We start from the raw sequence: 26,607 nt of genomic DNA on the forward strand, positions 1-26,607 counted from the left end.
CCCTATAGCGAAAACCTCTCAAAAAAAAAAAAAAAATCCCTGTAGGCTAAATTACTTTAATTTTTAAAAAATTATGAAAATATGGGGCCAGAATGTGGTGTGGTAGTTAAAGCACTGGATTCCCACATGGCTGATCACAGTTTTGAGTCCCAGACCTGGTAGCTTCCTTTCTCACTTTCCTTCTCTTTCTCCGTGTTTCTCTCTCTCGTGAGCACACATACCCCATGGCAAATTAAAAAATAATAATAAATAAAATAAATTAGTCTAAGAAAAATTATGAAAATAATTACATTAATAAATTACAAAAGGATTTTCCTACAATAGCACCATTATTGTGGATTTAAGATAAATTTTGTATTTAAAGTATTTTTCAAAATTTGTTTATATGTTTTTTACAGGTTCATAGAGAGGCATAAGAAATTCTTTAGACCTTTTATTATGAAATATTTATTTTTTTTAGAACAAGTTTATACTAAAAGAGCAATATTAACCACCAAATTGTAGTTACCCTCTGCCTTCAGTTAACTTGAATGACCTCCCAAATGGAGTAGGTAAATGGGATACAAGTGAAACCAAAGAAAATAGGTTGAAAAGTGGGCAGTAAAATTCAAGAAAATTTTCATAAATTATACTTATCACTCTTTTACACATAATTCATATGAAATTGAACTAGAGAAAATAATTTTCCATGTGTCCTTGTTGGGATGCATTTTACCTCTGTAATTTCTTTTTGGTTATATCTGTGGTGAAATTAAGAATAATATTTTTATTCTTAAAAATATAATACTGTCTTTGGGGCCAGCAGGTGGTGTGGTGGTGAAGACATTGGACTCCCACATGGCTGACTGAGGCTCGAGTCCCAGAACCAGTAGCTTCAAACTCACACTGGGCATGTGTGCATGTGTGCCCAAAATCCCAGGAGGAGGATGGAGGAGAAGGGATTGTGGTAGGGCCATTCCCTCTGGGGGGTGGGAAGTAATTTCTCACTTTCTCTGTCTCTCTCTAGCAAGCAAACACACCCTATGGCAAAAACCCAATATATACATATACACACATACATAGAGCTGTCTTCATATAAGATTTTAAGTATCATGCTAGGTATGTAATATGCACAAAATAAATAGCATAGAATCATTCAGTTAATATTTTCATTTTCCAAATTTTGGAGGATAAAAACCTGCAACTGTTACATGGAGAGTGACTGGTAAAGTTGGAATGAGTGGTGCCTAAACTAGTTTTATTGCCACTGCTCACTCCGCTTTTTCAAGTTGAATTGCAAGAGTTTTACATCATCTTTTGTACAACATATAAGATTGAAAGTACTTCTTCCCATGGTAGTACAAACTCGCCCTGGCACTTTTCACTGCACTGCATGTAGAGTAGAAGTTTTTACACATACCTAGTCTTCCCACAATTGAATATACGTGAGAAGACTCATCTCGTAGCTCTTTTGCCAGGGTACAGCACTGAAGGAATGCTTTGGCACACTTGGCACCAATGGTAATCCGTGAAGTCCTCTGCTCACAGCTGTCCTCACTTGGATAGGCTCCATGATGACAGCACTTTCGGATCACCGGATGTTTGAATTTGGATGCTGAGATGACAATACAACTTCTTGTATCAATGTACAGATTCAAGATCTCAGGGCTGGACTTAAGAGGCTCTGATCCATATTCCCCTCTAGTGACCCCTGCCTCACTCTATTTAGTACGAGTAGTAAACCAGGCTCTCTTCGAACAGCTCCCAGAGTGGAAAATTGCTTCTCCCCTAGGCATCCCATTACATTTCAGAGAATTCTAGTTGCTGGAAAATTCTCCCTGACATCTTCTAAACCAAAAATCTAACTCCAATTACTGCTATCCTTGCTAGTTTCCACTAAGTCAATCCTTCTGTGCAGAAAACATCTCAAAATTCAAGTTCCTTGAGTATTTGAACGGTCATCATGACCACCCAAATCTCACCATTTCTCCATGTTATGGACTGAATGTTAATGTCCCCTAACTTATATGATGACATTTAAATCTTCAATGCTATGACATTTAAATCTCCAATGCTATGCTATTAGAAGGTGGGACCTTTGGGAGGTAATTAGTACTGCTATATAAGGGACCCCAGAGAATTCTCTTACCTACCCTCTTTCCTCCATGTGAGAATACAACAAGATGCTGGCACTCTGCTAACTTGAAAAAGGCCCTCATTAGAACCTGACCATGCTGGCACCCTGATCTCAGATTTCTATGATTTCCAGACCATGGAACCATGAGAAATTAATTTTTGTTGTTTATAAATCATCCAGAGCCAGAACTGAATCCAAGTGGTAGTATCATGAGGTAAAAAGGTCATTGGAACATAGAACAAACTATTCCTCTCCTAGTCATTTGGACTTGGCAAGATAGTTGTTTAGAGAAACTCATTTTGGGGGCTGGCAGGTGGCATAGTGGTTGAGGTGCTGGACTCCCACATGGCCAACTGCTGTTTGAGTCCCAGACCAGGTGGCTTGCTTTCTCGTTCACTTTCTCTCTGGTCAAACTGAAGAAAAATAATACTTTTTAAAAAGGAGAATTAAATAAATAATTATTTAAAAAAAAAAAAAAGATTCTAGCCTGCCTCTCTTTCTGTGCACATAGCATACTCACAAACGTTCCTAAAACCCGCCAGGCTTTCTGTAAGAAGTGTGGCAAGCTCCAACCTCATAAAGTGACACAGTACAAAAAGGGCAAAGATTCTCTGTATGCTCAGGAAAAGTAGCGTTATGACAGGAAGCAGAGTGGCTATGGTGGACAGACTAAGCCTATTTTCTGGAAAAAGACAACAACTACGAAGAAGATTGTGCTGAGACTTGAATGTGTTGAGTCCAACTGCAGATCTAAGAAAATGCTGGCTATTAAGAGATGTAAGCATGCTGAACTGGGAGGAGATAGGAAGAGAAAGGGTTGTGTGATCCAGTTCTAAGCCTCATCTTTTTTATTATGAAGACAATGAAATCTTGAGGTGAATGTCCACTTCATTGGATTATAGTAGGTCTTTTTGTGAGGAAATAAAGTAATCAATAAAATGACCCTCTTGGATAAATTTGATTCACGGGTAAAAAAAAAAAAAAAAAAAGAAACTCATTTGCCATGATAAAATGCTGATTATAATTTCCATCCAGCCTAGGGATGAATGTGGCTTTACTATGAAGGAGCTTTAAAAAGAAACAACCAATGTAAGTTACCATTTATTAAGTCCCTCCTGAACTAAAGGCTTTATCACATGATTTCGTTTAATGATCATAATTCAGCAAGGTGAGGGAAATTGTTCCATTCTGCAGGAAAAGAAACCGAGACTTAAAGAGATTTAGTAATGTGGCTGAGGTGACATAGTCATGTTTAGTCATGTCAAAATTCACTCTCAGTCTCTGCTTTTAAAAATTTGTTCTTTATGTGATGCCTTCTAAAGATACTGTTTTGAGAAGTACCTACTGAAATGGGGTTGGGGTTGCGGCAGACTTCAAGAACATTATCATCATCATTATTGAAGCATAGCATTAACTCTTAGTTCAATGTCTACATTAACACTGGTGAATTTTAACCTGAAATTTAAGTGGCATATGAGAATTGGTTCTTTCAGGTGCATCTTCCAAATGATCTGAATAGATCCTAAACAACAATTCACCAGACAAGAGGCGGAGTGTCTAGTAGTACACAGTGGGCAATAGTGTAGTGGCTCTGGTATCAGTCTGACCCAGGTTTGAATTGTGCCTATGCCACTTACTCCCCCATAATGCTGGGCATGTTACTTAATTTTCCTATGCCTCCATGTCCTCAACTGGAAAATTAGGGTAATAAGAATACCTACTTCATGTGAGTGGTATGCCTATTCAGTGAGTAAAATCTAAGTACGGGGTTTCATAATGCCTGGCCCACAGTAGGGACTCAATTAGTTAGCTACTATTTTTATTATAACTCAACAGACCCAGCTTTTGTGATAATTTAGTGATAGCCATATACTTAATGATATGGCTTATACTTCTCTGATAGAGAGTAAAATCTATGAGACAATTAATAACTGATGGCTCTATAACTAGAGAATAGACACAAAAGGGTATCTATTTCCTTTAGGCTAAGACCATGTGAAATGAATGCTGTTTTTACCCATTTTGCTTTACTCTTCTAGAAAGTAAAAACTAGAAGTGATTATGGATGTTTTCACTAACATAAATTGGCTAGACTGAAAAAACATAGCAGATCCTGGCTATTCTATAATAGTTTCCAAAGAGAAAACAAACAAAACTTTCGAATACCTAGCTCTTCTATTTTCTCTTTCAATTGTCTTCTTGATCTGAGAAGTTTCTTAAATGATCCATCTGTTAAAAACAAAACAAAACAAAGAACATTCCTCAGAATGAATGTTTTCATTAAATTATCCAAATATGCAAAACGTTTGCAGAATCATACTGAACACATTTTATCAGAGATCATGTTCTATTTCCCATAACAGTTCTGCTCTATAGCATCAGTAAAGTGAGGAAAATGATTACAGTGACCATATTTCTTGGTAGCAGTGTAATTATTTGCTGTTTACAAATACATTTCCTCATGAAGCTCAAATATACTAATAATTTTAAAAGCAACAAATGCTCATATTTAAAAAAAAAAAACTTTTTTTTTTTCCACCAGAGAGAAAGATGGGAAATGAGAAATCACTCCTCAGGAGGGATGGTCACACCACAATTCCTTCTCCTCCATTCTTCTATTGGGATTTTGGGCACACAAGCACATGTGCCATTAAACATACTCAAGAGACAAGTAGATGGACTCCCACATAGTTGATGGTTCAAGTCCCAGACCCAATGGCTTAAAACTCATGCCAGGCGTGTGTGTGCATGTGTGTCTAATAATCCTGAAAGGAGAATGGAGATAGGATTGTGGCATGGCTATCTACCCTGAGGGGTGATTTCTTGCTTTCTGTCTCTCTGTCTGGTGAGCACATGCACTCTATAGCAAAAATCTCTCTAATAAATACGTAAAAGTTCTTTTTTAAAAAATAAATAAACAGACCATGAAACAATAATAGAAAATAATCAATTAAACTGAGAGTTCGTTTTTTACAAAGATAGCCAAAGTTAACAAGCTGTTACCTAGACTAAGAAATAGAAGACTCGAAGACATAAAATCAGAAATGAGAGGGAAAAAAAACATTAAAACTGATGCTACAGAAACAAAAAGGATCACAAGAGACTTATAAGCAATTACATGCCAACAAACTGGATAATCTAGGGGAAAAAATGGATAAATTCCTAGAAACATACAACCTACTATTAAATTAAATTTGGCCTGAAGCTGTCTCCATACCTTCAGTTCCTACATAAGAACTGCAACCCAATTTAGTATGTAAACATATGAAAGCCAAAGTTTGGAGTATACTTTTATAACAATTAAGCTAAGTCTCAGTCAGTCTGTGCTGTGAACAGAGCAGATCATATCCAAATAAGGCAAATACCAAGCTGTAGCCAATCAAACAGTTTCCGTACCTCACTTTCATTTTCTGTCTTAAATACTCCTTGCAGCTGAGCTCTCCGAACCCTTCCTAGTACTGAGAGCAGACCAGTTTGAGGGATACCCAATTCATAATTATGTTTTATTCAAATAAATTCTTTTAAATTTAATTTGTTGAAGTTTTTTCTTTTTTCACACTACCAAGATTAAATCATGAAGAAATAGAATTCTGGACTGAACTAAAACTGGTATAGTAATTGCAGTAGTAATAATGGGGACCAGCAGGTGGTGTGGTGGTTAAGGGCACTGGACTCCCACATGGCTGACAACGGTTCGAGCCCTAGACCTGTGGCTTGCCTTTTTACTTTCTCTCTCTCTTGCTCTGTTCCTCTCTGGTTAAATTAAAAAACTTCTCCAAAAAAGAAAAATAAATAAATAGATAGATAGATAAAGCTAGATAAAATAATAATTTTTAAAAATTTTAAAAAGATAAAGACTTCATTTTTAAAAGTTAGAACTAATAAATGAATTTGGTAAATAACATATAAAATTAATTGTGCTTCTATGCACTAAACAACAAACTAAAAAAGATTTTAAAGGAGAGTCCCATTTACAAAAAGAATAAAATCCTTAGGAATAAACAACTAAGAAGGTAAAAGACTTGAAGTTGAAAACTACAAAACATTGATGAAAGAAATTAAAGAAGATGAAAATGAAAAGACATCCCATGTTCATGTACTAGAAGACCTAATAAATATTGTTAAAAGTCCATATTACTCAAAGAAATCTTCAGGTTCAATGCAATCTTCAGGTTCAATTCAATTCTATCAAAATCCAAATGGCATTATTTTATCAAGAGTGGAAAAAACAATTTTATATTCATGTAGAACCACAAAAGACCACAAATAGCAAATCAGTCTTAAAATAAAATAAAAAGCTACAGGCATCACACTACTTGATTTTAAAATATGCCACAAAGATACAGTAATCAAAACAGCAATAAAGACAGATGCATAGACCAATAGAACAGAACAGAAAACCCAGAAATAAATCCATACATGTAAAGTCCACTGATCTTTGACAAAGATGCCAACAATATACAATAGGGGAAAATCATCTTTCAACAAATAGTGTTGGGAAAATGAAAACTCCACATGCAAAAGAATAAAATTAAACACTTATCTTATACCATATACAAAAAGCAATTAAAAGTGGACTAAAGACTCATAAGACCTGAAACTGTAAATCTCCCACATGGCTGACCGTGGTTGGAGTCCTGGACCTGGCGGCTTGCTTTCTCACTATCTCTCTCTCTTACTCTGCCCCTCTCTGTCAAATTAAAATAAATAAATAAATAAAGTTGAATAAAATAATTCTTTTAAAAAGGTATCATAAGGGATTTTTAAAAACTGCAAACCATATATTTGATAAGGGTTTAATCACCAAATATTAGGTTGTCAGGAAAGTCATGATGTATTTTGCTATCCTTTTCTATGCAAAAATGTGTCATGACTTTCCCAATAAGCCAATATAAAAGGAACTCTTATAATTTAGCCCAAAAAACCTAATAACCCAATTAAAAAACAGGCTAAAGACTTGAATAGAATAGATATTATTCTTTAGAAGATATATAAAGTGCCAACAGCTATATGAAAAATTACCCAGTATCACAAACCACCTGGAAAATGCAAATCAAAACCAGAGTAAGATATTGCCTCTCACCTATCAGGGTGGCTATTTTTAAAAAATACAAGTATTGGTGAATATATGAAAATATTCAAATCTATGGACACTGTTGATGGGAATACTACTTTACTATTTTAGTGCAGCTGCTATAAAAAAATATGGAAGATCCTCAAAAAATTAAAAACAGAACTACCATTAATCCAGCAATCTTATTTCTGAATATTTATCTGAAAGAACTAAAATCAACATCTTGAAGAAATATTAGCACTCCCATGTTCACTGCAGTGCTACTAACAATAGCTGAGATGTGAAAATGATCTAATGTGCATTAACTGATGAATGGACAAAGAAAGTGTGGTATATGCATACATAGGATACCATCCAGTCTTATAAAAGAAAAAAAAATCTGCAATATACAATAACATGGTTGAACCTGTAGGATATTATGTGAAGTAAAATAATTTACTCATAGACAAATAGTGCATGATACCACTTCTACAAGAGATCTGAAGTAGCCAGATTCATAGATTCTAAGAGTGGAGTGGTGGCTTGAGAAAGGGGAAAATTGGGAGTTACTGATCAATAGGCATAAAGTTTCAGTTAAGCAAGATGCATAAGCTCTCATGTTAAATGTTCTTACCACAGCAAAATAATTTTTAACAAAAGTTTTGAGAAAATTGTGCTATGGAGGCAGTGAGGATTTGAAGGAAGAATGAGTGTGGGGCTAAAAAAGGCAGCATATATATATTTTTTAATTTGCTAGAGGATGTATGTGCTCTCCAGAGAAAGATAAAGACTGAGAGAAAAAGTGAGAAAGCATTCCCCAAGGAGGATGGCCACGCTGCAATTGCTTTTCCTCCATTCTCCTTTTGGGATTTTGGGCATGCACATACATGCACCTGGTGTGTTTCTCAAGCTGCTGGATCAGGGACTCAAACCATGCAGTCAGTCACATGGGATCCAACTCTCTTAACCATTATGCCACTGAGTGGTTCCAAAGGTAGCATGTTTACATAATAAGAGTATTCCAATTATTTTGTTGAAAACAGAATTAATTACCATTGTGTTGGGAGTCATCTGCAATTGCATTGGTGAGGACAGTGAGACCTGCCAAGTAGAACACTTCAGCATTGTTCCTGCCACCACTTGCTCCACAGTCCTGGTCACTTTTATCTAAAGCTTGAAGTACCTGTTCAGAATGGAAATCATTCCCCTTAAAAACACAACATTCAGTGGTTTTTATAGGCAATACCTGATTTAGAGGTAATGTTAACCACAAGTCACTCACTTATTGAATGGTTAAAATCTAATTCTCCAAAGTTCCCAAACCTTTCTTCCTTTCTCTAGTTTTCACCTTATAGATTTAGAAATATACACTTATCAAAATTCACTCAAGAACTAAGCCTTAGGATATAGCTCTGATTTGGAAATTTTTAGAAAATTATTTATATTCTCCGTTCTTGGGTAAGAATACTCACTAAATATTTTTTGATGAGGAGGGTTGACTTCTCATCAAGTTTGTGACCATGGACCACGTGACTCATAAAAGTGATTATCTATGATTGGGCATAGGAGAGTGGGATGTGGCTTGGGAAAAGGCAGGAAGAGGGGAAATAGCTACTTAGGACTACTGTTGCCTTTTAATGTTAGTCATCTAGTCTCCCACACCATGCCTGTTTCTGTTGCCCTCTCCAGCCCTTCTCCAATGAATTCAACATATTCCACTCTCCAGAAACTCGGAATTTTCAGTCATATCCTATATAGTGGAGAACTAATATAATTTTATGCTTTAGCTTAAATGGTGCCCTCTGAGTCAATAAGTTTATCATTTATTCCATCTAATAGCTTAAAAAACAAAATGATGCTATAGATCACTGGAAGAAAGACAGTTTAGAATTGGTAGTGTTTGGGGCCAGCAGATGGCGTAATGGCCACGTCGCTGGAATTCCACCTAGCCGACTGCAATTTGAGTTCCAGTTTAGGCAAGATCCCAAGATCCCAAGAAGAGAGTGGAAGAAAGGGATTGAGGCATGGCCATTTCCACTGGGGAGTGATTTCTTGCTTTCTGTCTGTCTCTGGTGAGTGCATGTGCCCTATAGCAAAAATATCTCAAAAAAAAAAAAAAAAAAAAAAAGAACTGATAGTGTGTGAAGTCTTTATTCTGAACAGATTACATTTTCATTTACTCCTAGACAAAGCCGCATCTTAGCATGTCATTGAGTATATCCCCAAATAAAGTATACTTATACAACACAAAATGAAATGGATAATAAATTAAGTGAATAACTAACCTTTGTATATCTAAAAGGATATGTTAAAGGGGTAACATGTTTGATTTTTTCTGTGCTGTTCCACTCATATGATAAGTCACCTGATATCTCTGTTTTCCTTACAGTAACATGGGAACTATACTAGCAAGTTTTCAATATGTTTTAAATATTATCTTTAATAACATTTATATGAATATTATAAGAGATAATAAATTTTAATGCATTAATACTTAATATTAATTACTAATACACAATAAATAAAATATTACTAAACATTGGCATGCTGATATTATTAATAATATAAACAATATTAATATCTTATCTTATTGATAGGATTTTTATAAATATCCAATAAGACAGTAGATGTAAAGGCTTTAAAATAAAGCTAGCAGATAATGTTTTTGTTTGTTTTTTGAGAGGTTTTTGTCTTGATAGTGTTTTTTAAATGTTAGCTGTTGGTATTATTATGCTTAAATCTAGCAGAGAGGACAGACATTGTTGTAGTTTCACCTTTTTCCTTTGTTCTTCTCTCACGACCAATCGATGGAACCCTGAGAGAGCCATGGTGACCACTGGGCCCCGAGTCATGTCATCCATCAGTAACCATAACATTTACCCTACTTAACTCTTTCCATGGGATTTTCACTTCTTCCTTGGATGCCACTGTCCACTGCTGATAAAGCTACCTGTGATTCTGAATGAGTTTCCACCACCAGAGAGATAGCTTCACCTGGAGAGTATATATCTTTATTTGGAGACAGATGGATCTAAAATTAGTTGAAAAAGAAAGTATCTTAGTGTGAGGTTAATTATCATTTAGGAAGAATTTAGACTGAAGAGAGCAATTGTCTCTCACCTGGAGCTGGTTGCCACACTTTTCTTCAATATTGAGACAGATTGAGTCAGACACTATTTCTGCTGCCTTCCCTTCTTTGACAATGTAATAGACCAGGAGATGGGCTATAGGAGCCATGTGTTGAGTCACGGAAAGGTTTAAATATTGGTAAGATGAACCTGGGAGCCTCTTCTCTGTGCCAAAGTATACAATTTTGCCCTTAGATGAAATCTAAAATATATACAGCAACAAATAAGGATCTGAATGGACTTAAAGTTGCATTAGTAACTGGGGAGATAATAAAGAGGGAAAGAATTAATGCCCATTGATCATCTACTGTGTATCAGGCATGTATACATGAACATACTCAGTCCTCACAATTGTGTGTTATGGTTTTAATACCATTTAGTAGTTACAGAAACTGAAGTTGATAGATGTAGACTGGCCCAAATAAGTAAAAGAGTGTGAATTTGAATTTTGATCTTGCTGACTCAAAGCCCATGCCTTCCCCAATATATCATCTGCCATTCTTCCTACTTTTTACTTTAACAGCAATGAACACTGACTGGAATCACCACAATTATTCTTGAAAGGATTTGAAGTTTTCTCTTTGTAAATAAGACATATTTTTAAGTAACATTCTGTTGCTTGCTAATACTCTGACTACCTTAAAACAGTGCTGAGGTGGGACCAGCAGTTAGTGTAATGGCTATGTTGCTGGTCTCCCATGTGGTCGACTGTGGACCTGGTGGCTTAAACTCACTCTGGGCGCGTGTGCGTGTGTGCCCAAGAGAGGAGAATGGAAGAGAAGGGATTGCAACGTGGCCATCCCCCCGGGGAGTGATTTCTCACTTTTTGTTTCTCTCTCTGTCTTTCTGGTGAGCGCACGCGCCCTATAAAAACCTCTCTAAAACAAAACAAACAAACAAACAAAAAGCAGTGCTGAGGTAGGGTCAGTTGGTAGCATGGTGGTTAGGGCACCAGACTCACACATTTTAGACCACTATTTGAGTCCAAGCCCTGGTGGCTTGCTTTATCGTTTTCCCTCTCTATTTCTGTCTCTATCTCTGGCATGCATGTGTGTCCTATAGCAAACAAAAAAAATAATAATAAATTAAATTAAATAAATAATTCTTTAAAAAAATTAAAACGGTGCTGAGGTCACTGACTGGTCTGGGGGGACTGAATGGACACTGGTCAAACCCTTGATTTCACGCTATAGACAGAATATCAATCACGGAGTCAGAAGACCTTGAACAAAATCCTAAACCACTACGTGTGAACACAGCAGGTCATCAACCTTTTTAATCTGTTTCATTGTCTGCTGAGCTCAAAAAAGTGTCATGAGGCTCTGTTGTGAGAATATTTGTGAATGTGTTTTGCAAGCTATAAAGTTCAATGTAACTTCATCCATTCATCTGCTAAATATCAATTGTGTCAAGTAAGAAGTCATTTTAAAGATTAATAGTATAAGAAAATTTTGAAATAGGGAACCAGATGCAAGAAAGACATTATGGAACTTACCAAGTAACTGTAGTGTGTAATTTTGTCAACATATGGACTTTTAGGGGTAACAATTATGTTCAGATGTTCTCCCACAACCAAACTCCTATAACCATCTGTCCAGCTAAGGGACAGGAAACTTTGACTGTGTGATGAATAGGCCACTGCTTGATAGTCACTGCTAGCCTGATATTCTTCAGGAAGGTCTGGGTCATCAGTTCTAACCTAAAAAAGATAGTATCAAGAGATGTAAAATGTTGACGCTTAACTTTGCATCAATGACGATGATGATGTTGGTAACTGCTAAAACTTGTCTAGCATTCACTAAGTAACAGGTCTTGTTCTCAGGGTTCGGCATGTCTGAATGTATCCATGTACCTTAGAAATCTTCAAACTTGATAAAAGCTTATAAAGAGGTAAATTAGCATGTCATTGCCCATCATCATGTTAAGCTATAATATTGAGTGACTAGAGAAATGCTATTGGTTTAAAAATAATAAAATTAACTACAAAAATCTAAGATGTTATAGAAGAGCCCAGTGAACAAAGAAAAGATCCTAGATCTAAGGTTGAACTTCTTTCTCAAATGACATGCCAATGTATTGACTCATTTCCTTCTGCCATAAGTTGGCAAGAACCAATATCTGGTGAGAGTGAAAATGTGAGGAAAGAGAAAAAAAAAGTGGTAATAATATTTTTTTCTTTTACAAAGTAGCAAGTAGGTAGTACTTTATAAAACTGACAATAAATTGCATATATTTATGAGGTATAACGTGATGTTTTAATATATCTATACATAGTGGAACAACTAAATCAAGCTAAATTGACATATCTATTACCCCACACACTTTGTGTGTGTGTGTGTGTGTGTGTGTGTGTGTGTGTGTATGTGTGTGTATAACTATCCATAGAGTTTTTGATGGGATTGGGGGGGAATGAAGGATGGTATCTCCTACTTTTTTATCTTGCTGACATCATGCCTAGTAATAATTCTTTTTTTCTTGAAAGTTTCTTTTATTTATTGAGAGAGAAAGACAGGTACACTTGACAAGTGTGTGTATTATATAGGTGAACCATTCTCACATGCTATAATCCTCTCCCATAGTCTGCCATTATCACAGGCACACTCATCATGCTTACATCAACGCTGGATGAACCTGGGCCTCTCCTGTGTGCCCAGAATCATACAGTAGTACCTACCTCCTGCACCACCACAACAGGACCCTGGGAGTAACTCTTTAAAAGTTGATAGAGATGATGTATAAAAGAACTGGTGGTGAATAATTTCACTCTTTAGGAAAGGAACAAGGAGAAGAGTTGAATGGTGTAAACAAAAGCTATTTTTGAGGATAAAGTGCAAGGTCATAGGGAAATCTTACATCCATGCCATGCTGTACCAGCTCTTGAACAAGAGGCTGGAACCACTTATGTTATGCTTGAAGCTAAAGAATTAGATATTATTTTCTAGTGAAGATAATTTGATAACAAATAAAGACAAATAAAAAATGGCTCATGGTGTTAGAGAAAAGGGAGAGAATGGCATTTTGCACTTGCTTAGGTTTGAAGAGAGAGGTATCATGGTTTTACCCAACCAACATTTACTGGTCCCAAATGTGTATCAGGAACTATGCTAGTTGCTGGGGACACAGAGATGAACAAGGGGACCAAGTGGTGGCTCAGTAGTAACACAACTGGACCCATACGGGAAAGGCCCTAGATTTATGTCCTGGGACCTCCATAGGCAATCTGAGAATACTTGCATGTTTGTGATTCTGACTGGCTGAGACTGGGAGTGGATCACAGTACAAGGATCCTGTTGAGGATGACAGTCTCTGTCCGTCTATCTCTCTCCTAAAATAAATACATAAACATAAATTTTTTTAAAAAGGTCAACAAGATAAAGTATAGCCTTGCCCTCAGGAAACTTGAAGTCTGTGAGGGAACATCTACTCCACTAGCAGAGAATACAGAGAAGGCCCCTCAGAAGATGTTAATTAGAGGCCAACCATAACTTGGAGTAAGGGAATCAAAGACTTTGGAGAGAGTATCCCACATAGGCTAGAAAGGCCTTGTGGTGGTGGAGAGCAGGATGTTAGCAAACAACAAACTGTCCAGTATGCTGGAGTTTAGGGCACAATGGGAAGAGTGATGAGCAATGAGTTTGGAGAGCAATAGAGATCAGATTTGTGTCTCAGAAAGATTACTCCATTCCCCTTGCACAATGAACAGAGTAACTGAGTGAAGAGTGAGAAATCTGGTGTCTGTAAGGCCATCCCCAGAAATAAAGCTCCTGGGGAGGTCTAGGTTTCAAGTTGAAAAGCAGTCCTTCGTTTTGGATATGTATGCTTGTTCTTTGAAACATTCAAGAAAAACATAAGGAGAGCACAGAGTATCTGGGATACTTGAATATCAAGTCTTTAGCATAAGCTATGGAACACAGGGGATCATCAAGGAAATGTGCCAATAAAAATGAGAAGAGAGGAGAACCTGAATAGAAACCCTGAGGGACACCCCATTTCGAGGGCAGGCTAGGGCTAATGGTCCAAAATAGAGGCTATATAAAGAAGAGAAAAAAGTAGGGCTGATCAGTGGCATGGTGGTTACAGCATCTGGATCCCACATGGCCAACTGTGCAATTCAAGTTCTGGACCCAGCAGCTTAAAAAAACAAGCTGGGGGGACCAGCAGTTAGAGTAATGGCTATGTCACTGGACTCCCATGTAGTCGACCATGGTTTGAATCCCGGACCCGGTGGCTTAAACTCACGCCGGGCGTGTGTGCGTGCGTGCCCAAGATCCCGAGAGGAGAATGGAGGAGAAGGGATTGTGGTGTGGCCATCGACCCTGGGGGGTGATTTCTTGCTTTCTGTCTCTCTGTCTCTCTCTCTGTCTGTCTGGTGAGTGCACATGCCCTATAGCAAAAACCTCTCCAAAAAAAAAACATGCGGGGCGTATGTGTGTGCATGCCTAAAATCCAGAAAGAAGAGTGAAAGAGAAGGGACTGCAGTGTGGCCATTCATCCTTCTCCCTTTCTCCCTTTCTCTCTCTTTTCAGCAAGAGTATGTGCCCTATATCATTTTTTAGAAAAAAGAAGAGAACGGAAAAGAAAAATTAAAAGCAAGGTGGGACCAGCAGATGGCTGCTAATGGTTTTGACATAATGGTTACGTTGTTGAATTCCCACGTAGTCCACCGCTGTTTGAGTTCTGGACCCAGTGGCTTAAAACTCACACCAGACATGGATGCGTGGAAGCCTAAAATCTCGAGAGGAGTATGGAGAAGGGATTATGGCATGGCCATCCCCCTGGGGGTGATTTCTTGCTTTCTGTCTCTGTGTGTCACTTTCTGTCTCTCTGGTGAGTACATGTACCCTATAGCAAAAATCTCTGAAAAAAAAATTAAAAGCAAGGAAATGTGAAGTGATAGAGGCCACAACAGATTGTTTAAAGAAAAAGGCTATGGTCGACCACCAAATGTCTTAGAGAAAGCAAGAAAGATACAAACTGAGAATGTGGAGGGGAAAAGAGAATGTAGGTAATTCTTCAGAAGAGTTCACATGTGAAGAGGAAGGAGATATGTTGATAGTTGGAAATAAGGGGCAAGAGAAGACTTAGTATGTACTCTTATATTCACTGGCAGTTCTAGTTCTAAATTTGTCCAGATTTGGATTTTGTGTTTCACACAAGCAGAAAAATTATTTCCTAAAAACAAAGTTGACAGACTCATACCCTTCATGGAACATTTAGTACACCACATTATATTTCCTGTGCCTATAGATCACTAACTAAATTTATACATAAAATCTTTCACATCTGTCCTCTATGTGGGCTACCACACAGACTTGAGGCAAACTAGAAAATACAAGAAATGAAGGGCTGATCACAAGCAGAAAAATTATTTCCTAAAAACAAAGTTGACAGACTCATACCCTTCATGGAACATTTAGTACACCACATTATATTTCCTGTGCCTATAGATCACTAACTAAATTTATACATAAAATCTTTCACATCTGTCCTCTATGTGGGCTACCACACAGACTTGAGGCAAACTAGAAAATACAAGAAATGAAGGGCTGGTAGATGGTGTGGTAGTTAAAGGCGCTGGATTCCCACATGGCCGACTGTGGTTCAAGCCCCGGACCTGGTGACTTTCTCTCTCTCTCTTTCTCTCTCTCTGTCACTCTGTCCCTCTCTGGTCAAATTGAAATAAACAACTACATAAAGTTCAATAAAGTAACTCTTAAAAAAAAAAAAAGAAAGAAATGGGAGATGCAGTTGGTGTAATGGCTATATCACTGGACTCCCATGTAGTCGACCATGGTTCAAATCCCAGTCCCGGTGACTTAAACTCAAGGCTGGGCACATGTGCATGCGTGCCCAAGATCCCGAGACGACAATGGAGGAGAAGGGATTGCAGTGTGGCCATCCTCCCTGGGGGAGTGACGCTTTGCTTTCTATCTCTCTGTCTCTCTCTCCCTTTCTGGTGAGCACGCATGCCCTATAGCAAAAACCTCTCAAAAGAGAAAAAAAAAAAAAAAAAAGAAATGAGAATTCTGCTCACATGAAACTCCAATGCTGTCACACCAGTGGGAATGTCAATCACAAATGAAACAATTCCATCATGATAATTTGTTGTACTTTTCCTTAGTTCCAGATCTGTCTTCTTCTGAGTATTATCAATTGTTTTTGCTTTCAAGGTTACTGCAATCCCACCTACAAAATGGCCAACTGGATCCTTCACCTGCACCTGTTGAACCAAATACATTTCAATAGTTAACATCCTTTTACAACAAGAAAATCCTAAAATAAGTTCCTCCTTTGTCTCAAGCACGTTAGTAGGCTCTAGTTCAGTAGTCAAATGTATTTGTAAGATTGTGTTTTCATCACTCTAGGCGTATTTGATATGAATTACATTTAATTCAATTCACTGTATGGTACCTGAATGTTTAATAGGAGCAAGGTACTGTGCAAAGTACTTATCCATAAGCCACAGGTTGGTTGAAATTGTTACCGGGTCTGATCCGGGCCCTTGTTTTCTGTCAGTCTTAGTGAAACCCTTGTCATATTCTTTTTTTTTTTTGAGAGAGAGATATTTTCTATAGGGCATGTGTACTAGCAAGAGAGACTAGCAAGAGAGACAGAGAGAGAAAAAATGAAAAATCATTCCCCGGGGGGGATGACCATGCCACAGTTTCTTCTCCTCCATTCTCCTCTTGGGATTTTAGGCACACATGCACCTGCTTTGAGTTTCAAACTATAGGGTCCAGGACTCAAATTGCTGTCAGTCATATGGGAGTCCAGTGCCTTAACCACAACATTGCCTGCTGTCCCCTTGCCATATTCTTCACCACCCTGTTACCTCCAGTGTCTTCCCCATTTAAGTGTCTACACTGGCAGTCAGTAGAATCAAGATCTTTCTGAGATCATTTTTACCCTGTACTTACACAGACTAAGTAATCTACCAGTAAATTGAAAAATGCAACTATAATAGATTTTCTAATCATCTGACCTTGATGGAATATGGAATTCCAGGCTTCAGGAAAACAGGAGTAGCAATCAAATGCAGTGTATAGGGAGAGAGGACATATTTGACATCAGTCACATTGGTTACACTGAAGAATTCACCTAATGGAATAATAGGCACTGCTTTGAGAATTTGGCGAGTAAAAGGTAGCACAATGATCTATGGTGGGTACCCACTCTGTTCCTATGTATTTCTCTATTTGGGTAGTTAACATGCCATTAATCCATATTTGGTCATTTCAAATGCAATTATTAACCTAAGTCTGAATGAATGTTGTGGCTACTCATTAAATTCGGTTTGTAGGCTGGTAACATGCCTGTTTATCTGCTTCAGCTCTAGTGTCCTGTTCCAAATCATTTGCCAGATAATTTATCCAGTTTTTTTTTCTTCAAATAACAAGAGCAGTTCCTCATGTCCTTAAGAAATTCACAATTCTCTTATAAAAAACACTCACATGAAAAACAGCTGGTTCTCATTTCCAAGGCAACATTCAAATACTAGATAATGTGATAAAAGATTTGCATTAAATGTTTAATAATATGTAAGCAAACATCCAAATGCTCAAGGCTGCTTTTATCTCATTTCATTTCATTTTAATTTGCCAGAGGGCATGTGTGCTTGCCAGAGAGAGACAGAGAGAGGGATAGGGAAAGTAAGAAAGCAACCCCCGAAAAAATGGTCCCTTCTCCTCCATTTTCCTCTTGCAATTTTGGATATGCAGTTTTGGACATGCATGTACATGTACCTGGAGTGTTTTCCAAATCACTGGATCTGGGACTCAAACCACACAGTTGACTATGCGGGATCCAGACACTTTAATCACCATGCCACTAGCTAACCCAGCTCAGGAATGTGTTTATAATGTGGATAAAATTTTATCATCTGGGACCAGCAGTTATCGTAATGGCTATGTCACTGGACTCCCATGTAGTCGACCGCGGTTTGCATCCCGGACCCGATGGCTTAAAACTCATGCCAGGTGCACGTGCATGTGTGCCCAAGATCCCGAGAGGAGAATGGAGGAGAGGGGAATGCGGTGTGGCCAGCCCCCCTGGGAGTGATTTCTCGCTTTCTGTCTCTCTGTCTCTCTCTCTCTGGTGAGTGCACATGCCCTATAGCAAAAACTGCTCCCCCCCCCAACTGGTGAACGCACATGCCCTATAGCAAAAACTGCTCTCCTCCCCCCAAAATAAATAAATGTTATCATCTCATTTATATGTCATAAGTAAAATTTTCTGGTACCAGTATTACCTGTTCTTTTTAATAACATAAAAGTGTGTTCCATGTATGTGTGTGTAGGGATCATTCTTACACACAGAGGTCTTCATGAGCATTTCCCCTGAACAGATGTGGTAGGCAGTACTTTAGTGGACTATACTAGCAACTGTTGTCTAACATTTCACCAGCAATAAGCTACAGTCTTCAATCTAAACTTTGGAATAAGAAAGAATTATGAGAAGCAAATTTACAGATCAATTTATGAACTCACCTGTGCTCTCTTGTACTGTCACAAAAATATTTAGGTACTTGTTATTTAAATCTTCTAGACTTTTATATGAAAGGTTTTTAATTGCCTTTGAAGTATTAAAATTTATTTGTGTAACTCCATCGATCAGCTGTTTTTAAAAAGAGGAACAAAAAAGTAGAAGCTATATTAAAGAACTCTTAGACAAGGGTAATAAATTCTGCTTTCATCGGAATGCAAAATCATCCCTTGGCAATGATGTTGTGATTACAACTAATGGTAGCATAAAGCATAAGTTTGATTCTATGAGGTGTATTTATTTTTAAAAGAATTATTTATTTAATTTTATTTATTCATTCATTTATTTTAATTTGACCAGAGAAAGACACACGTACAGAGATAGAGAGAGAGGGAAAATGAAAAAGCAAGCCACCAGGTCCAGGTCCCGAACTATGGTCAGCCATGTGAGAGCGTCCAGCACCTTAACCACCATGTCACCTGCTGGTCCCATATGAGGCATACTTATAACTGATTAACATTTAAGGTGTTTCTTTTGAGTGAGGTGCTGCAGGCCATATTACAAGATGATGGAGAAAAAAATGTTAGTTAAAAATTTCTGATTCAAAATTATGTCTCATCCTGTTCAGAATCTGATGCTGTAATTGGGTACCACTGTCTATCTGATAAAACTTTATCTGAAGTCAAGGATATTGTATCTATAAAGAGTTAAAACTGCAGGGCCAGCAGGTGGCATGGTGGTTAAGGCGCTGGACTCCCATATGGCCAACCACAGTTTGAGTCTCGGACCTGATGACTTGCTTTCTCCCTTTCTCTCTCTCTCTCTTCCCTTTCTCTCTATCTCTTCTCTTCTCTCTCTCTCTCTCTCGCACACATGCCCTATAGAAAATTTAAAAATAATAATAATGATAAATAAAATTAAATAATTCTTTAAAAAAAAAGTTAAAACTAAATCGGGAACTAGGTTTTGCAAACTTAAGCTTTCAAACTGAAGACAAATGTCACTGTAATTTATCTGCTTCTATCACTGGAACTCCCCAGAGCCTCAAACAGTTTTCTTTTGGAGTTTTTTAGTTAAATGAAGACTTGCAGATGAAAGCCCATCTATAACCTGTATACCCTGGTGAATTGCCCCAATTCTCTATTATTGTGAACATAGTTTGATTTCTCATTACCTGCACCGTTTGTGTTGCTCCATGCATTATTTCTTTTCTACTATCATCAAAATCTGTTTTTATTCCAAAAATGACAGAAACTTCAGCCTTAGTTACATTCTTATAAGAATATCTGTCAAAAGAGAACATAATTAACTCCCCCTCTTTTTAGAAGTTTATTTCTTCTTCTATAAGTGTGAGTGAAAGAGAGAGAAACAGAGAGAGGAGAGTAGGAAAGAGAGAGAGCACCACTATTTTTTAAATAACTATTTATTTTATTTTTTATTTATTCATTCATTGATTTTTTTAATTTGACCAGAGAGAGACAGAGGGTGAGAGTGAGAGAGAGAGGAAGTGAGAAAGAAAGCCACCAGGTCCAGGACTCGAACCCCGGTCGCCCATGTGGGAGTGTCCAGCGCCTTAACCACTATGCCACCTGCTGGTCCCAAGAGAGCACCACTATTAACAGAGTCCCTGTGCCATGGTCCATCTTTAGCCCCAGTTGGCCCTGGCTCATGGATACTGCCATGCTTGGCATATTCAAGGAGGTCTCTAGACACAAACCCAGAACCTTCCCATGTGTCACTTTTGTAGAGTGTTGCATTACTATCACACTACCATCTGGTCCCCAGTTCCTTTTACCTGTAAACCAATAGTAGTAATGAAATGCAGATAAAATATTACCATGTAGAACTTGGCTTTTACTCTTGAAATGGTGCTCACATCCAGTTTTGCATTTCATCTTTATACCCTGTAGTGGCAGAGCTAAGGCAGGTATTTTTACTACTATCAACAACTAAGAAAATGGAGTCCCAGAGAAATAAGAACTTGCCCACTTCCTACAGTTTTTATGTTCACAGAGAGTTTGTGGAGACTTGAGCTTAGGCCCTAGGTCACTTTGTAAGGGACCATACTTCTATCATGACTGTAGCATGACATGGCAACGACAGGGACTCATTCTTTGCTGCTTCTTTCATCAAAATTGGTAATATCATATCCATCTCATATGAACTGGAGGGACGTTGTTTTCAGTTTAGCCCCATACTTTGCCCTAGTCAAAGTAAAACACAAACTCTCCCTATTTAAATGTAAATCAGGCCTGTGGGATCCTATTAGAAGACAGTTTTCCACGGCTCATTTGTCAAGTGTGATTTGTGGACCAGTTAAATGAATTTTATAAGTACTTTTGGAAATTAAGTTGTAAGATCAACTAACATGAACTAGGTCACAAAAAGGAAAGATATGAACACTTTCATGTCTTTTTTTTTTTTGGAGGGGAGAGATTTTTGCTGTAGGGCACATGTGATTGCCAGAGAGAGTGAGAAATCGCCCCCTAGGGGTGATAGCCACACCTCAATCCCTTCTCCTCCATTCTCCTATCAGGATTTTGGACATGCACCTAGCATGACCAGGTCCAGGATTTGAACTGCGGTCCACTACGTAGGAGTCCAGCAACAGTACCATTATGCCATCTACTGGTCCATCATGTCATATCTTTAATATCTAAATAGGGTAGTCACCTGAATAGCAACCATGATATTCTATCTTTAGGATTCATTGCTTAGGAAATTGTAAAAACAAGAAGATTCTATTTTTTTTGAGAGGCTTTTTTTAAGGGTGCATGTGCTCGCCTGAGAGAGAGACAGAAACAGTGAAAGGGAAAGTAAGAAATCAGTCTCAAGGGGGGATGGCCACATAGCAATCCCTTCACCTTCATTCTCCTCCCGGTATCTTGGGCATACACACACATGTGCCTGGTATGATTTTTAAGCCACTGGTTCTAGAACAAACTAGAACTGCAGTCACCCATGTGGAAGTCCAATGATGTAACTGCGATGCCGCCCGCTAGCCCCGCAACAAGATCTGAATTAGAAAATACACTTCAGGCAAATCTCCTTGAACCCACTTCCCACACTATGACAAAGAATACTAATAATATTTTTTATATTCTCAAAATCTTTCTTAGCATTGGGCCTCAGACAAATACTTCCATTTGATCATATCTGATTATTATCATGGAACTTATTTCATTCAGAAACTAGATGAATCTGAAAATAAAAACTTTCTTACCTAGCTTTTATAGTTATCTTGAGGTCCTCAAAGTTTTTATGGCTAATGAAATTACTTTCTGGTTCTACTAAGATAAAAAAGTAAGGTTTCTCCAAAAATAAACCTAAGCCAATGACAACAAAAAAATACAGTTAGAACTACATATTTCAAACAAGAAACTTTCTGGTACAAAAGATAAATGAACATTGGTATGTTTCCCATTGTCATGATTATCATCAGTATATCTGGAAAGCCTCATGCCCTCCCAATCATGAATCAGTCTCATCTTTTTGTTCCAGCAGCCCTGTGCTGTATATTTTTGTAAATTTAATGATTTCTTATATTTGTTCCATCATTGTACATCTCTATACCACACAATATGGTTTTTCAAAGTATGTGTGTAATACACAACAATTTAATCAGGGATGTTATCATTTACATCTTTTTTTTTTTTCCACAACAAGGAAAATGTGATTTAATTCTACAAATTTACAAACCAAAAATATAAAAACAAAACATGGAAAACCAAGTAAGATGAGGAGTTCCAAGATGTGGGCCCCTCGATCCATAGTAGCTCTAGCCCAGCAACCTGGTCTATGGCGGGGCAGGACCTGGGTCATGTACATCATTTTTAACAGAGATTTTTACATTTTTATATCTGTTAAGCATGTATACCCTGAGTCTCTTCCACCCATCTTCTACTATCCTCCCTCCTCCTCTACTATTTCTGGTATCTGTACTAGTCCTTCCCGCTATTATATCTTCAGATCGTTCCATTTTCCTCCTTTTCTCCATCTTGTTATGATTTGGAGTACACATCCACATATGTCCAGTGTGTTTTTCAAGCCAGTGGGCTGGGATTTGAACCATGGTTGGCTATGTGGGTTACAGCTCCCTTCACCACTAGGTTGTGGGGCTGACCTTTTTTTTTTTTTTTTTTTTTTTTTTTGAGTGTGTGTGTGGTTTTATAACTTTATTTGAAAATCAGCAGTTAGTTCTCATGCACACTGTAGATTTTTTAAAATGGTAACAGGTACATAGGTCACCAGTGTAGAGCTTGTTGGGTCCCTCTTTATTCTTTACTGAGTCTTAATTCTACAAAATTATTGATGACAACTTTTTAAAAGATACATTAGAAATCTCATTTATAAGAAATTACCATAATTTGTTAAAAGATACATTGGAAATCTTATTTATAAGAAATTACCATAATTTTTAATCTCAAAATATGTAGTCCCTGTTGTTGTAAAGTCCTCTTTGTATTTAGCTTTAATTGTCCATAAACCGTATCTGTGAAAGCAAGATATTTAAAATTTTAGGTATCATCAAATAATGTATCTTTAATCCACCCAAGGATTAGAGCTAATATTCAAAGGAACACTTCAGTATAGGCCAAGTCCTTTCCCAAATGTTTTTACATGTGTTAACTCAGTCTTCACAAACATACATGTAATAGGTTATACTATTACCCCTATTTTATCATCAGAAAACTGAGGCCCAGTGAGGTGAAATAACTTTCCCAGGGACACAAAGCTAATAGAGCTGGGACACAGTTCGGTCATTTCAGCTCTTAAGCCCTTGACCATAGCTCCATGCTTTGATGACCCTGACAGTAGCTTTAGATTTATGCATAAAATTAATTAGTATGCCATATTTGAAATATGTTTTAAAATTATAAACAAAAATAGGCATTAAAAAAATACACTAATTGAGACTAGCAGGTGGTGTGGTGAAGGCACTGGACTCCCAACATAGCCAACCACAGTTCATCTCTGTTTCTCTCTCTGATGAGCACACATGTCCTCTAGCAAATTAAATAATAATAATAAATGAAATTAAATAAATAATTATTTTTAAAGACACCGTTGTTTTTATTTTATTGATTCTCTAGTTTATCATAGTATATATTTGACAAGAAAATATTTTTCATTTAAATCGCTAATTATTCAGTTGATGAACCAATCTTGAAACATAATCATATTACTAAATATATATTCTATATAGTTTGCCAGAAAGTTAGGACTACATTTCTAGGACTATTTGATCAGGTTAAACTCATCTAAATTATACAAATGTATAGTTTTGGAAATCCTACAACTCAAGGTCAGTGTGAAATGATTTTTAGAGGGGTGGTATGATAGAAGCAAAGAGCACGAATGAGCTTGCCATCAGAGAGATCTAGGTTCCCATTTCATTCTCATCACTTAATGATTATATGACCTTGAACAAGTCTATAAATTCATCTGAGCCTTAGTTTACTTATTTTGCAAATGGAAATAATAAAGATCTTGCAGAGTACTTGGCACATAGCAAAAGAGCCATAAATGTCAGTTCCCTTACCTTTTGAAGTGTTACATTTTCTAGGCATTACACAATATAAAGACCGAAGTAATACTGTAAAATATCTTCCAAGTTCTAGGAATATGAACTAAAATGTCAGAGAAATTTTCAAAATTTCTAAGGAATATTAAACACATGCTAGCGGATGTCATCTATTTGTACTTTTTTATTTTTCCCTCTTCTACTGTGCTCTCAACATTTTGACAGAGGGTCTACATTCCCATAGTGTCCACTACACTGGACTTTGCTGTGAACAGAGCAGTCTAGCCTGATGCTTACAGCTGGTAGTATTATATCAAGACTTCTGCCTTGATGCAGAAGAGTCCAAGTACCTTTTCTTAGGTCAGGCTACTCACCAGGCCTGATAAGAATAGCCAAAACCAAGATTTCTTTAAATCAACACCTTTCGGTTTTATATAAATGGTTCCACTAAATTATTCAATAACCCCAGGTGCTTCTACTGCTTTTAAGAGAAATAACTTTACCAACAAATTATTTAAAATACTTAGGATTAGAAGAAATTCTGAAGTCAGGAAAAGTGATAATTCCAGTGTAATTTGTTTTCTCTAGCATGGCAACCTCTGACCCTTCTGGATCCTTCAAGTGAAAAGGAAGACAAAAATACAAGGTTATGTTTCTTAACAACCTATAAATACAGAACCCACACATAAACATAATATGTGATGGGTAGTTCTAATAGCTATATTCACTAATATGTTCTAAGAAACTTTGTTAGAACTAAACATATGTGATGCTGGCCTAGCATTGAGGCCACAATCCACACTGGTCAGACTTGTTAACAAAGATTACTTTCTAAGACACAATGGCACATTTTGAATGGGCATAAGTAGTACAGTAAATATGTAAGATAATGCTAAATAAATTTCCAGTGGACACCTTCCCCATCTCTCTTTTTCCTGAACTTCTAGAATAATTTGTCTCAAATACCATTTTCAAAATGTCACTGCCATGGCCAAAAGTCTCCTTTAGCTCATTATTGACTTTATATCAAACCTCAACACATCTGGACTTGCCACAGCAATTGTTCCTGATCTGTTCATGTCTTTTCTTCATGGGGAATTCTAACAGGGGCATGGTAGGGTCTATGAGGACAGATATTCACCTTTATGATAGGTTCAGTTGAATCTGTCTGTCCCACTACAACTCTGCAAATGCAAAATAATACACCAGAGCTGCCACATCTCTCCCTTAAGTGTTATGAGCCAGTCTGTGGGGACTAAGCCACATGGCTGTCTGCATGTCTTGCTTCCTCCTGGCTGCAGACCTCTATTCCTTCTGCTTTGATAGCTTCCCTATCAAATTTTCTCCATGGTATTCATTATGGACCAACATAGGACTTGCCCTAGTCCTTCAATAATTTCCTCCAGAGAGGGAGCCATCATCCTCAGCAGCTTGCCTTCCTGGTCTATTCATCCCATATCACTCCTTATTTTGTTTACTATATTATACAAGTGTTATTATATAATTATGTGTCCTTGTCTGATCTCCCAAATGTGAATGCTCCTAGAATGACACACCTCATAATCCACCAAATAAATGAAGAGAAGGTAAGTGTTAAGGCTCTACAGATAGACCTAGGTTTGAATCCTAATTCAGCTAATTATTATCACTATATCTCAGTGGCTATTTGATTTCTCTAACTCTTAGCCTTTTCATCTATAAAATAGGGATAATAATTACACTGATCTTTGTGTGTGTGTGTGTATGTTTTTGTTGTTGTTGTTTTAGACAGTGTTTGCCATGTTGAGATCCTTCTACTTTAGTCTACCAAAAGACTCAGACTTCAGGCATAAGCCATTGTGTCAATCTTCTTAGGGTGGGCCACAATAAAACTGGACCTCCCATACAGTTTCAGTCTGTGGAACAGCAGCATCCAGCATATGCCACCACAGCTGGGCCTATGTTGATCTGTAAGGTTGTCATGAGACTATAATGCATGTTGTACTCTTCTCACAGGTATCATATTTTATACTTCTATAATCATTGCCACATTTGCCCTTGCCTCATAGATAGCAAGAGAATACAAACTGATTAACTGACCCATTTTACAGATGGAAGTCATCAAAACGTGTTCTTTAATGAAACCATCAATGAAACCATAGCGTAATGGCTATGTCGCTGGACTCCCACGTAGTCGACCGCGGTTCGCGTCCCGGACCCGGTGGTTTAAAACTCATGCCGGGCGCGTGTGCGTGCGTGCCCATGATCCTGAGAGGAGAATGGAGGAGAAGGGATTGCGGCGTGACCATCCCCCCTGGGGGGTGAT

General features: G+C 37.5%; 1 protein-coding gene across 1 annotated transcript in view; it reads right to left on the reverse strand.

Annotated features, from left to right (window-relative positions):
• The window catches only part of LOC102496019 (complement C5), a 34,948-nt gene extending 9,938 nt beyond the window's left edge, over nt 1-25,010 (reverse strand). Inside the window, exons 1-13 of the mRNA XM_027774570.1 lie at nt 24,826-25,010; nt 23,188-23,270; nt 22,002-22,104; nt 19,953-20,064; nt 18,784-18,910; nt 17,280-17,395; nt 16,332-16,517; nt 11,793-11,996; nt 10,290-10,499; nt 10,060-10,200; nt 8,223-8,352; nt 4,283-4,345; nt 1,400-1,594 (exon numbers count right to left, since the gene is read on the reverse strand). Coding sequence (XP_027630371.1) covers nt 1,400-1,594; nt 4,283-4,345; nt 8,223-8,352; nt 10,060-10,200; nt 10,290-10,499; nt 11,793-11,996; nt 16,332-16,517; nt 17,280-17,395; nt 18,784-18,910; nt 19,953-20,064; nt 22,002-22,104; nt 23,188-23,270; nt 24,826-24,995 — 1,840 coding nt within the window. The 5' untranslated portion in view covers nt 24,996-25,010. The remainder of the gene's footprint in view (nt 1-1,399; nt 1,595-4,282; nt 4,346-8,222; nt 8,353-10,059; nt 10,201-10,289; nt 10,500-11,792; nt 11,997-16,331; nt 16,518-17,279; nt 17,396-18,783; nt 18,911-19,952; nt 20,065-22,001; nt 22,105-23,187; nt 23,271-24,825) is intronic.
• Nucleotides 25,011-26,607: the final 1,597 nt, after the last annotated feature.

This window comes from Tupaia chinensis, unplaced genomic scaffold (assembly GCF_000334495.1).
Source record: "Tupaia chinensis unplaced genomic scaffold, TupChi_1.0 Scaffold000455_1, whole genome shotgun sequence".
Lineage (NCBI taxonomy): Eukaryota > Metazoa > Chordata > Mammalia > Scandentia > Tupaiidae > Tupaia > Tupaia belangeri.